We start from the raw sequence: 12,581 nt of genomic DNA on the forward strand, positions 1-12,581 counted from the left end.
GTGATCCTAACATCGAGGAGAAAGCCAGCCTCACTGAGCACTTCCCACCACCCCATGGACCTGCCTTCCTCACCCTCCACTGCAGCCCTGAGGGCGGACCTGCCAGCCAGTCCTCTGCCTCACAAGGCTCAGGCTTGTCCAGGTTCACCCAGCCAGAGCCAGCCGACCCAGAGCTGCAGCCCGGGGGCCCTGCCATCCTGAGCCCTGTCAGCAGCTGGCGCAGAAGTAGGCTAGCTGGCCCTAGGGGATGTGAGAACCAGAAGTCCCCACCCTGGGCCTCGGTTTCTCCATCTGTGAAGTCAGGGGTTCAGACAAGATCGGCCATCAGCAAGTCCTGACTGACCCTCTGCTGTGTTTTCAGCTCTTGACCTTCCAGTGGGGCCAGGACCAGGCCGCCAGGGAGAGAGGCCTGGAAGTGTCCTCTGCGGTGGCCTCCTGTTGCCAGGAGGGCGCTGCTGCAGATCAGTATATGGCAGAGCTGCCCAGCCACTGGGGAGAGGCAGGAAGCAGGTTCCTAAAAGGCTCTGAAGCTCAGCCCAGACCCTGCAGACTCTCAGCGCCCCCTAGTGGGCAGTGCTGGCTCACTTGGTGCAGGCCCAGGAAGGTGGGAGGTGGGCGGGGACACCCACCACCAGCCCCTGATACCGAGTACCCCTCTGGTGCCCCCAGTCTAGAACCTGGGGTGAATCAGGAGTCACAGAACCTACGTTCTGCCCCCAACTATGCTGGCTGCTGAGCCTACTGGGGCCCAGACCAGCTGTCACAAACTCACCAAGTGACCCTAGGCAAGTCATTGTCCCTCTTTGGGCCTCTGTTTCCCCAGATGTTAAACAAGGCAGAAATGGATGAGATGTCAGGTCTGTTTGAGGGGCCCCCAGAGTGGGATGCTTCCAGGCTATGCTGGCCAGCAGCAGGGCATAGGGCAACTCACCGATATCTTGGTGAAGACAGACAGCAGCAGGGACAGGACAGACAGGTACATGCGTATCCGCTGGCCTCCGTAGCGCTTCTGAATGTATTCAGGCATGGTGACAATCTGGGGAGACAGGGGCGGGGGCTGAGCACTCTCCTGAGATGGTGCCCAGCACTCAGGGCCTTTAAGGCCTTCAGGGCTGGAGCCGTCCAAGGGCGAGGCGCAGGCCACACTGGGCATTGAACTCCAGGCTCAGGGTCTGACCATCCCCAAGGGTTTTAGGCAGGGGAGTCGAAGGCTCACATGGGCTCTGCAAGATTGATGTGAGGAATGGATTTGAGGGATCGTAGCTGGGAACAAAGGGACATGGTGGGAAACTGTTATGACAAAACCAGACAAGCTATGTTGAGGCTAGATGGAGAAGGTGGCTGTGAGGGGCAGAGTGGAGGACAGACTGAGAGATCCAGGAAATGGAATCCCAGTGTCCAGCCCACAGGCTCCATGGGCCCAAGATGGCTATGAATTTGGCCCAACACAAAATCGTAAATTTACTTAAAACCTTTTTTTGCTCATTAGTTTTCATCAGTGTCTATGTATTTAATGTGTGGCCCAAGACAACTCTTCTTCTTCCAGTGTGGTCTAGAGACACCAAAAGGTTAGACACCCTTGCCTAGACTTAGTGGCTGCTCAGCTGTGGCTAAAAGAATGGGCAGCATCAGGGACAGTGTTGCCCAGGTTTGCAGCCCAGGAGCAGCACATAGGTGTGTGGCTCAGGTGTGCCACCCAGATGTCCAGATGTGCTGCCCAGTTAGAGGGAGCATCATCCCCAAGATGCAGCATGCCAGGGCAATGGAAACCAGACAGGTACCTGAGCTGACAACCCAGGGGCCCTGCCTTTATGGGTTGATAGGAATGTTAAATGAACTAATAACAGACACAACTCTGAGTATTCACCAACTTGTGAGTGAAGCCAGGGGATCCTGCTCATCCCCACCACCAAACCGGACCAGGGCCCAGGCCCACGCAAGGCTGCCCTGAACAGACTCACCTCTGAGGAGATGTAGATAGGCACAAACACCCATGCGAGGGCCAGCAGCACGTATGTGGCCTGAGGGGGACAGAGGCAGGGTGAGAACAGTGGGCATAGCTCCCACAGGCCCTGCCCAGAGTGAAACCGGGACCGGTGGTCCGGAGGCCTGACTAGCCATGAACACCCAGGGCAGCCCCTTCCCTTCCCTCCGCCTCTGTAAACAGACAGCCTGGGCCAAGGCCAGCAGCTCCCTGCCCACTGGTCTGTCCAGCATTTTGGCCAGACTTCCCCAGGAGCATTGCTGCAAAGGACACATGCAGACACTGGTTGACCCAGGCAGCTGGGAGGTGTCCCTTTAGCCTTTGAGGGGTGGACTCCAATGGGGCCTGCCATCTAGGGCCTTCCAGGTGCTTACACCCTCCCACAGCCTGGGCCCAGCCTCCAGGTGCTCACATTCCACTCAAAGCCTGCCACAGCCAGGCCTCCAGCTGCACCTGAGCCTGCCAGTCCAATGAAGAGGCCTGAGCCCTCGCTGCTGGCAAAGAGGGAGGCTCCAATCTGGAGGGGAGAGAGGAAAAGGGATCAGCTGTGGACCACCTTGGACTCCAACACCTGCGCCCTTCCCAGTTTCCAGCACCCCACTCCTACACCCCCACCTTGGGGATAATCTGACAGCCTCAGCTTGCCCTGTCACCACCTGCTTAAGCCATCCTGGGCAGTGACCTCAGGAAGGCAGATGCTGGCTGGCCTGGAGGTCAAATGTGGCCCCCGGAAAGGAGAAGCAGGAGGAGTCAGGGTGCACTCACCGGCCACCACATCATGTCCCGGCCGGCCAGGAAGTAGCCACTCACTGTGTTCCTGCTGGCTCGACAGGAGGACTGCAAGGACAGAGCAGAAGTTTGAACCCTGTGCATTGCTGGAGGGAGTGTGAAACAGTCCCCTGCTGTGGAAGACCATCTGGCCATTCCTCAAAAGGTTACACATACAGTTACCTTATGGCCCAGCGATTCCACTCCTAGCTGCACGTCTAAGAGTGAAAACAGGTGTTCAGACACAACTCAGACATATGAATGCACATATCAGCAGCATTCACAACGGCTAAAAGATAGAAACTATCCAATTGTCCATCAATTGGTGAATGGGTAACAAAATGCAGTCTCTCCACACAACAAAATATTATCCAACCAGATGAAGGAATGAAATACTAATACACGAAAACGTTCTGTTAAGTGAAGAAAGTCAGTTGCAAATGGCCACAGGGGTTCTGGTTCTGTGTATGCGGATGTCCAGAGTAGGTGAATCCCCAAAGACAAAAAGCAGGTGCGGGGCTTCCAGGAGAGGGGGGTGCCAGGGAGTGGCTGCTCACAGGTGCAGGGCTTCCTCTTGGGGAGATGAAAATGTTTTGGAAATAGATAGTTGTAATTGTTGTATAACTTTGTGAATGCACTAAATAGTATACTTTAAAATGGTTAAAATGGTGAGTTTTACATAATGGGATTGTTACCCATTTAAACAAAAAGAACACAGGCAGCCAGCTCCCCATCCTCAGCCCAGAACCCCTGCCTCTGGACTCAGCAGTCAGCTTCTCCAGAGCTTCTGCTATTTCCAGCCTTCTCTAGGCTGTTGCCCGCCCCTGCCACTGCCCCCACCCCGAGCTCTGGGCCTGAGGGAGGGGTGAACACAGACACAACAGGGAGCCGGTGACCATGAGCCCCACTGCCCATCATTGAGTAGGGTGTCACATGTCTGGCTGAGCAGCTCTCCTCCATGCTTCCTGTCCTCGACTGGTCAAACAGCCTCAGAACAGTTACTGTGGCCCTGAAGGTCAAGTCTACATTTTTACCTCTCTGAGATCATTCCTCAGTCAGCAGCTAAGCTGAGCTTTCTTTGAGCCAAAAAATCTGAGAGCCGTTGGCCTTGATCTGTTGTTTTTTTTTAATTTTTGATTTTAGAGAGAGGGGAAGGGAGGGAGAAGAAGATGGAGAGAAACATTGATTGGCTGTCTTCTGTATGTGCCCCAACTGGGACTGAACCTGCAACCCAGGCACGTGACTGACCAAGAATCGAACAGGCAACCTTTCAGTTTGTGGGATGATGCCCAACCCACTGAGCCACACCAGCCAGGTCTGGCCTTGATTTCTTGTAATACTTATATTTCTGATACATTTCAACAAATTATCATCTGTGTATCCCTGCATGCCTTTTGTTTGGGGGTATAGATTTTGTGTTCCATGCATATGGGATTTTTAAAATCTGAAATCAGGATGCTTGGGAGCAAATCCTGGCTCCTCCTGGCTGTGTGACCTTGGGCAAATGACTTAGCCTATGTGCCTCCATTTCCTCTTCTGAATTGTGTCCAAATAACAGTTGTGCCCTCACAGGGTGTTTAGGAGGTTAGTGGGTTAATCCATGTAACACTCTGACAATAGTGCTGGGGCCTGGTGAGTGTTCAGTAAGGATCAGTGGTCACGCAGCTTTTTCACGCCCCTGTTCAGTGCTACCTGGATGAGAGGAACTGAAAAGGTGTAAACTTGAAAACAGAAAAAATTTGGAAAGAGGGACATGGGAGGTATATCTAGACAGATATTTTGCATTCCTTTTTCACAGCATGCCACAAAATATCAATCACTATATAGGCTCCTTTCTTCCTGACTTTGTCCACAGCCTATATTCAAGATGATTAAGCCAATTTGTCTGGACCTACTATTCAAAGATTTTGATGCTACATTTTTGCCTCCTCACACAACCAAAAGAAAGACAATAACAAATTTAAAAGCAAAAAATAAACAGAACTGCCAGAAAATCAAACTGTATGGAAGTCTGACAAGCAAGGAGTTAAAGAAGAAACATTCATTCAGACTGGTAGGAGGGGAAGAGATGGGTAGCCAGGGCGGAGAGGATGTGCAGCTAGGCAGTGGCTGGCAGACTGGGGCAGGTAGGGTGGTGGCTGGCAGAGCAGACAGTCCCACTTTTGCATGCAGATAAGCCAGGAGGAACAAATGGGGAGTGAGACAGACCATGCAACCCAGGGTTACAGCATGGGAAAAGAAAGACTCAAAACCCCTGGTGTAAAAAAGTCTGTGGAGGTTGCAGTGGCAGGAGAAACTCCCAGCCTCACAGGAGAGTTTGTTGGAGAGACCCACAGGGTTCTAAAACATACACAAACTCACCCACCTGGGAATCAGCACCAGATGGGTCCAATGTGCTTGTAAGTAGCGGGGGACATACCTGAAAGCTGGATTAGAGAAAAGCAAGGGACATTGTTCCCTCTTGAACTCCTCCCCCACAAATAGCTCCTCAATGCAGGGAAGTGGTTTGCCCTGCCCTGGAGAATACCTAAGGCTCCACCCCTTACTACAAAACAGGCACGCTGAGACAAGGAAATATGGCCCAAATGAAAGAACAGATCAAAACTTCAGAAACAGAACTAAGCAATGAAGAGATAGCCAACCTATTAGATGTAGAGTTCAAAACACTAGTAATTGGGATGCTCACAGAAATGGCTGAGTGTGGTCGCAAAATAGAGGAAGAAGTAATGGCTATACAAAGTGAAATAAGGAAAAATATATAGGGAGCCAACAATGAAGGGAAGGAAACTGGGACTCAAATCAACAATTTAGAACAGAAGGAAGACATAAGCATTCAATCAGAACAGAATGAAGAAACAAGAATTCAAAAATAATAATAAAAAAAATTTTTTTAAAGAAACAAGAATTCAAAAAAATGAGGAGAGGCTTAGGAACCTCTGGGACAACTTTAAATGTTCCAACATCCAAATCATGGGGGTACCAGAAGGAAAAGAGGAAGAGCAAGAAATCAAAAACTTACTTGAAAAAATAATGAAGGAAAGCCTCCCCAATCTGGCAAAGGAAATAAACATGCAAGTCCAAAAAGCTCAGAGAATCCCAAAGAAGTTGGATCCAAGGAACACACCAAGGCACATCATAATTACATTAGCCAAGATCAAAGAGAAGGAGAGAATTCTAAAAGCAGAAAGAGAAAAGGAGACAGTTACCTACAAAGGAGTTCCCATTAGATTATCAGCTGACTTCTCAAAAGAAACTTTGCAGGCAAGAAGGGGCTGGAAAGAAGGATTCAAAGCCATGAAAGTCAAGGACCTACATCCAAGATTATTCTATCCAACAAAGCTTTCATTTAGAATGGAAGGGCAGATGAAGTGCCTCCCAGATAAGGTAAAGTTAAAGGGACTTATCATCACCAAGACATTACTATATGAGATGTTAAAGAGACTTATCTAAGAAAAATAAGATGATCAAAAATAGAACAGTAAAATGACAACAAGCAACTATCAGCAACTGAACCTAAAAAAAAAAAAAAAAGCAAACAACTAGAACAGGAACAGAATCACAGAAGTGGAACTCACATGGAGGGTTATCAGCAGGGATGGGGAGGGGAGGAATGGGAGAAAAGGTACAGGGAATAAGAAGTATAAATGTTAGGTATAAAATAGACATGGGGAGGTTAAGAATGGTATGGGAAATTGAGAAGCCAAAGAAGTTATATGTACGATCCATGGACATGAACTAAGGCGGTGGTGGCGGGGCAGGGGGGGAAGTAATGCTGGTGAGAGGGGGCTGCAGGGTGGAGAGGAATAAAGGGGAGAAAAAATGGGACAAGTGTAATGGCATAGTCAATAAAATATACCTTAAACACAAAGATTTTGATGCAGCTCCTTCATGCTCTTCTCCAGCCCCAGCCCCCACTACTTTCTCTCTGTCCCTGAGGCCTAGCCACGCGGAATGCAGTCTCAGAGGGATGGCCACACCCAGCTGGGCACCACACAACTCCAGAGCAGCTCTGGCCTTAACCCAGGCTTTTCCTCACCCTGTCTTGTCATCTTTCATGGATATAGTGGGCACTGCCAATTGTCTCCTTACTTCCCTTCCCTTCCCTTCCTAAATGGGCCTAGTCTTTCCCTTTGACTTGAGTAAGCCAAATCCGGTCTGCAGCTTGTGGGTCCCTGAGCCCATCCCGTTTCTCAGCTGTCACACGTGGTTCAGGGACAGTCACTGACTTGGATGAGGAAGCTGGGGCTCTGAGGCTACGGTAGCCACGTAGGCTGCATTAGTGCCCACTGAGAACCCTCTGTGGCAGAGCGAGCTCCAAGTGTTTTACCCACATGAAGTTTGTCCTTCTAACAGCAGCCCCATGAAGTAAGTACCACAATCATCCTTGTGTTAACAACAAGGCAGCAATGCTTTCAGCAGTGAAAAGACACCCAGCTAGTAAGTGGTGGAATCGGGATTTAAACCCAGGCTCAACCACTAAGCTGGACGTTTTGCCTCCTTAAGAGAAACTGGGCTCAGAACAAAGCCACACACAGGTGGAGGCTGAGAACCACAGCGAAGTGCAGCCCTGGAGCACACTGTACCTAAGCCTTCATTGTTGCTGGAGTTTTCAGTATGGGTGTCATTACCTTTTCTTCAGTCTTTAGCTCTTTTGAAGTTGCTTTTCTGTCCCTTGTTAACAGAGACCCTCACAGATACCAAGAGTAAGCTCAGGGTCCTCTCCTCCTTGAAGCCTCCCTCTCCCGCCCTGGCTCTCCTGATCTTCCCATGATCAGAGCTGCTTTGCAGAGCTATACCTCCCCAGCTTGCTCTGTCTGCCTCTGGCCCATGAGCACCTACAACCCTATGGGACCTCTTGCACCCCCCTCACCTAACCCTGTCCCTCTCTGCATATGCTCACAGCTCTCTGCCAGCTGTGCTCAGCTGGGCTGGCATGGACACTGAGAGAGACAGGTTAGAATTCCCACAACCCCACACTGCCTGGATAATAGCCAGAAGGAGCTGGGAGAGGTCGATGCTAAGGGGCCCAAGTCACTGGGCAGCCTAGGGTCTGGCCAAAATACCTTTCTTAGGTATGCACTTCCAACTCAGTGCCTGCTGGTGCTGACCCAGAAAGCTCTCTCTTCTCTCTCTTCTCCTCCTCTTTCACAAGAACTTGCTGACCTTCAGCAGGGCTGTCACCTCATCTGGTCTGGAAAACCTCTGCGCTCATTCTGTGTGCATGCCCCTCCTCTGCATTCCCAGCTCCCCCAGGAACACTGCCCGCTAGGGTAGCACTAGATACTCATGCCCAGGGGCCCATGCACTCCTCAGAACTGGGCTGCGCAGACACTGCACTGTGTGTTTGAGGAAAGGGAGGCCAGAGAGCTAAGTAATGGGTTCCAAGCACATAGAGTCAGGACCAGAGCCCAGCTTTCTAGACAGCCACCACTCTGATTTACCATCTATAGGGTTTTTTTTTTTAATTAAAAATTATTAACTGATTTTAAAGAGAGAACAAAGGGAGGAGAGAGAGAGAGAGTGGATGCGCACAAAACATGGACTTGTTACACTTACTGATGCATTCATTGGTTGATTCTTGTGTGTGCCCTGACCAACAATGGAACCTGCAACCTTGGCATATCAGGGTGATGCTCTAAGTGACTGGGCTACCAGCACTGTGACTTATCATTTAATCATGAAACAATCAACTTCAGTTACTGCTGTTGTTGTTGTTGCTATTACTATTACCACAACTATCACCACTAATTATCACTGCCACCACCCCGGTGACTATGATGACCACCACCGCTGCCACAGTGATTATGATGACAACTGCCACCGCTGCTCCTGTGGCAACAGCAGCAACAGCAGGGGCTAGCACCCTTAGTAGATCTCCCTCTACGTCAAGGATGTGGGCTAAGGACGAGGTAGGTGGTGGGTGCATCTTACAAATCAGGACTCCGGGTCCCAGAAAGCCAAGCAACTTCCTAGAGTGCCGGAGCAGAGGACACAGCCATTCTCTTCTCCCCAGCCCTCAGGGTTAGGCCAAGCACCCAAGCAGATAAGAAGGTGAAGACCACAACATGTCAAGGCTCAAGGAGACTGGCCTGGGACCCTCGGTACTGGGAGGGTAGCCCATCTCCAGCAGACCCAAAGCTGAGAGGCCTGTTGTGCTCACTCCTGGTCGGGAGGCCTCAGAGATCAGCCTCACATATAAACAGGGGCCCCTCCCCTGTTCAGAGGGGCCTGGGGCTCACTGTGAACCCTGGCTCCCCTGCCCGTGAGACTGTCTGCATGGCACCTGCGTCACAAGGCCACTGCTCCACTGGACTCTGTGATGACTCCTATCATGTCTCTTTCCTATCGAGGGTGAGAGAAACTGCCCTCTGGATTGGGCTAGGTGGCAAACTCGGATGCCCTGGGGAGCTTGTTAAAAATCAAGATACCCTTGCCCAGGCCCCAAGTGCCCCTCCACACCTCTGGGTTGTGACCCAGAAGGTCTAGGGGACAGTCAGGAACCCATGTGATTCTGTTCTGAGGGAGATATTCGCCAGCGAGCCCATCCGACATGGAGGAGATGGACGCCTGGAAGGTGACACGCCGCAGCCAGGCCCCCCGCCGTGTAAAAGCCCACTGAGCTTCCTGTAACGCCTGTCGCTTAGATAGACCTTCCTCTTCCTCACTTTGTGGGCTGAGAATCCATTGCCCAGAGAGAGAAAGGAAGTTGGTCAACTGATAAATCTACCCCAGGACTGGGGGCAGGACCCCTGAGGGCCCCAGCTGCCTGAGGAGATGGCACAGAGGAGAGGCCACAGGGGACCCCAGTCCCCACAACCCGTCCCAGTCCTCTCACCCATATCCCCACGGCCACATTCAAGGCGAAGTACACTGTGATGACGATGATGTCAGCCAAGCTCAGCTGTGCCCAAGGCACATGAGGGTCGCCGGTGGAGTTGTCCAACGCCATCCTGCAGCAGGTGCCTTCTCGGAGCCCGAGGGAATGAGGGCCAAACCAGGTCTAATGTGACCTCCCAGCGGGGATAAATTGATCATTAAACCAAGCAAGACCGTGGCATCTCCAGCCTATGATGTGGCCAAGTGCAGGGAACCTGCTTCAAAGTGCAGCTCTGTCTCCTCCACTTCCCAACCCTCCCCTTTGGGGGGAGGTGAAAGGGAGGGTTGGGAAAGGGAGCCTCCTTAAATTTAGAGAAAGTTTGGGAAACATAAAGAAAATTTAGTGGATCCAAAGGCAGCCAGAATAGACCCAGAAAGGGCTCAGTTACCTAATCGTGGCTCAACCTGTATTTAATTCCCCTAAGAAGCATGGAGGGGTGGGCACAGATGTCTCCCCTCCGAGTACACCACCCTGACAGGCAGCTGCATCCGGCAGCCACTGGGCTGTAAGTGGACCGAGAAGGACCTGGGATGTGACTCGCACAGCATGTGGTTTGCTACCAGCCACAGCAGTTCTGGGCCCAGAATGCACCCATGCTGGGTGGTAGAGGCCTGTTGCCAAATTTCTCTTTCCAGACCAGTGAGACCAGCCCGAGCCCCTCATCCTGACCCTCTTTTTGGGTGCCCACGGCCTTCTTAGGTGCATGAAGGGACCTGATATCTAGCAAGCGCCTGCCTGCGGCTGAGGACTGACTGTGCTCAGCTGTTTCGCACACTCCCATTGTGCTCAGCAAACCTCTCAGGTGAGTGACACCACATCACAGTCAGGAACGGAGGCCAGGAAGCTGAGCCGCCTGTCATTTCAAACCCTCTTAAGAGGCAAAGTTGGGATGTAGCTCCAGACCGGCCCCCAGATCCTCCCTGTTGGTAACAGTGATGGCTCTGGTTCCATCAGATGCCAGTAGGCCCCTCCTGTCCTGGTACTGGCTTACAGGTCAAATCAGCATGCCAAGCCAGGCAGACACCTCCATGGCATGGCCTTTGGAACTCAGCCAGGACACGTAGCCTGTCCAGAAGTGTTCACGGGTGAGCAGCTGCCTTGGAACAGGCTGGTCTGCCAAACCAACTGTGCCTGTTACTCAGTAACAGGGACTGAAACGAATCTCCCCTCACACGCAGGCCAGGGCAGTCACTGCTTTTAGTAAACCCAGAGAGGCTCAGACTGCCCCCGCAGCTACCCTCACCTTCATTCAACCAGCTAACCTCTCAGCGGTGCTTGCTTCCCAGGGCAGGGCTAGATGGGAATCAGAAATCAAAGATCACTTAGTACCTGTCAGAAGGAGCCAGATTTATTAAACCTGTCTCCTAAAGATAAAGCAGTTAAAAAAATAGTATTTGGTCCCCTTTCCTCAGTCTGGGTCTCAGAAGGAAATAAATCATTTAGAGATAACACCCCCATCCCTTTCTGACCAAAAGCCCTGGACCAAGGTGGTGGCTCAGGAGGAACTGATGGCTGGGGCCTGGGAAAGAGGGAGGGACAGTGGACGTGAGGACACGAGGGGGAAACTCCACACTCAACCCTACTCACACCTATGAGCCCAGCCCCTCCGACCCAGCATGACCACAGTCGCAGATCCAACTCTGCCAGTCCAGCTCACCCAGGACAGGAATGCCAGGGACCTGCCCAGCCAAGAGCTAGCCGTATGACACCCTGAAAGCTGCATCCATCCCAAGAGAGTGCACCTAAGTGTTTTCAGACATCACTCTGACAACTGCCGTGTGGGCTTCTCCACACCAAACAACTCCCCGTCTCTGTGGACTCCAACCAGCTGTCTTGCAATTCAGTTGTTACCCCACTTAGCATGGACTCCACAGACAAAGGGCTCAGCCCTACACGACTGTGCCACTCAGACACCAGGTGCAAGTCCTGCACCTCCCGTACTTCTCACCAGCTGTCTATAACGACCCCCTCTTCAGGTAGATAATTTGCTAGAACTGCTCACAGAACTCAGGGAAACACTTTGCTCTGAATGGCTTTTATAAAGGAAATAATGGAGGAAGGAGATGAACAGCTGGATAAAGAGGTGTGTAGAGTGAGGTCCAGAAGGGCCCTGAGCACAGGAGCTTCTGCCCCGAGGAGCTGGGGTGTGACCCCTCCTGACACATGGGTATGCTCACTGATCTGGAAGCTCTCCAAGCCCCGTCACTGTGCAGGGGTATTATGGAGGCTTAATTACGTAGACATGATGGAATAAGTCCTTGGCCACTGGTGATTCACCAGTCTGCAGCCTCTCTCTCCTCCTGGAGGTTGGGGGGGTGGGGGCTGTGGATTGAAAGTTTTCTACCCTCTAATCATGCTCTGGTCTTTCAGGTGACCATTTTCCATCCCTAAATTATACAGGGGCCACCAGCTGCCTATTATCTCATTATCACACAAAAGACACTCTTATCACTCTGGAAATTCTGAAGGATGACCGTGGGAGCTGTGTACCAGGATCTGGGTCAGACACATCCTAACGACAGATGGGCCAGAATGGACTCCGCACGTTACTGCAGTGGGAAGCCACAGAGCATGGGTGCACGGTGGGCTACACCACCCAGGTTGTGTGAGTGCACTCTATGATGTTTACACAACTACAAAGTCACCTCAGAATGTGTCCCTGTTATTAAGTGACACAATCATATTCATTTTTTATTATATCACTGCCCCAGACTCATGAAACACATCTCCTGGGTAAGGAGTGGGGGCTGGGCAGGAAAGGGGTAGGGCCCAGGCAAGAGGACTGGAGGCATGTCTCCTTCTCTGGGCGTGGGAATAGGAGACATCTGTGGGTTTATTTCCTTCCTTATTGCCTCAGAATTGTGCAGGAGGGTTGCCTCATCTAAACCATATGGATGAGCTAGAAGGAACTGAAACACGAGTGATATTTGCTCACGATTTTTCTGCACCAGC

The 12,581-nt window shown here is 51.5% G+C and overlaps 1 protein-coding gene across 3 annotated transcripts in view; it reads right to left on the bottom strand.

Annotated features, from left to right (window-relative positions):
- SLC5A10 (solute carrier family 5 member 10) overlaps positions 1-9,806 on the bottom strand; it is a 69,985-nt gene extending 60,179 nt beyond the window's left edge. The window contains exons 1-5 of one of the 3 annotated variants that reach the window (XM_045824546.1): positions 9,588-9,806; positions 2,750-2,821; positions 2,397-2,501; positions 1,962-2,021; positions 932-1,036 (exon numbers count right to left, since the gene is read on the bottom strand). In XM_045824546.1, the coding sequence (XP_045680502.1) occupies positions 932-1,036; positions 1,962-2,021; positions 2,397-2,501; positions 2,750-2,821; positions 9,588-9,701 (456 nt within the window). In that variant the 5' untranslated portion in view covers positions 9,702-9,806. The remainder of the gene's footprint in view (positions 1-931; positions 1,037-1,961; positions 2,022-2,396; positions 2,502-2,749; positions 2,822-9,587) is intronic. The other 2 variants (XM_045824545.1, XM_045824544.1) reach the window with 2 other exon arrangements.
- Positions 9,807-12,581: the final 2,775 nt, after the last annotated feature.

This window comes from Phyllostomus hastatus, unplaced genomic scaffold (genome assembly GCF_019186645.2).
Source record: "Phyllostomus hastatus isolate PE091 unplaced genomic scaffold, TTU_PhHast_1.1 phas_scaffold_55, whole genome shotgun sequence".
In the NCBI taxonomy this organism is placed as follows: Eukaryota; Metazoa; Chordata; class Mammalia; order Chiroptera; family Phyllostomidae; genus Phyllostomus; species Phyllostomus hastatus.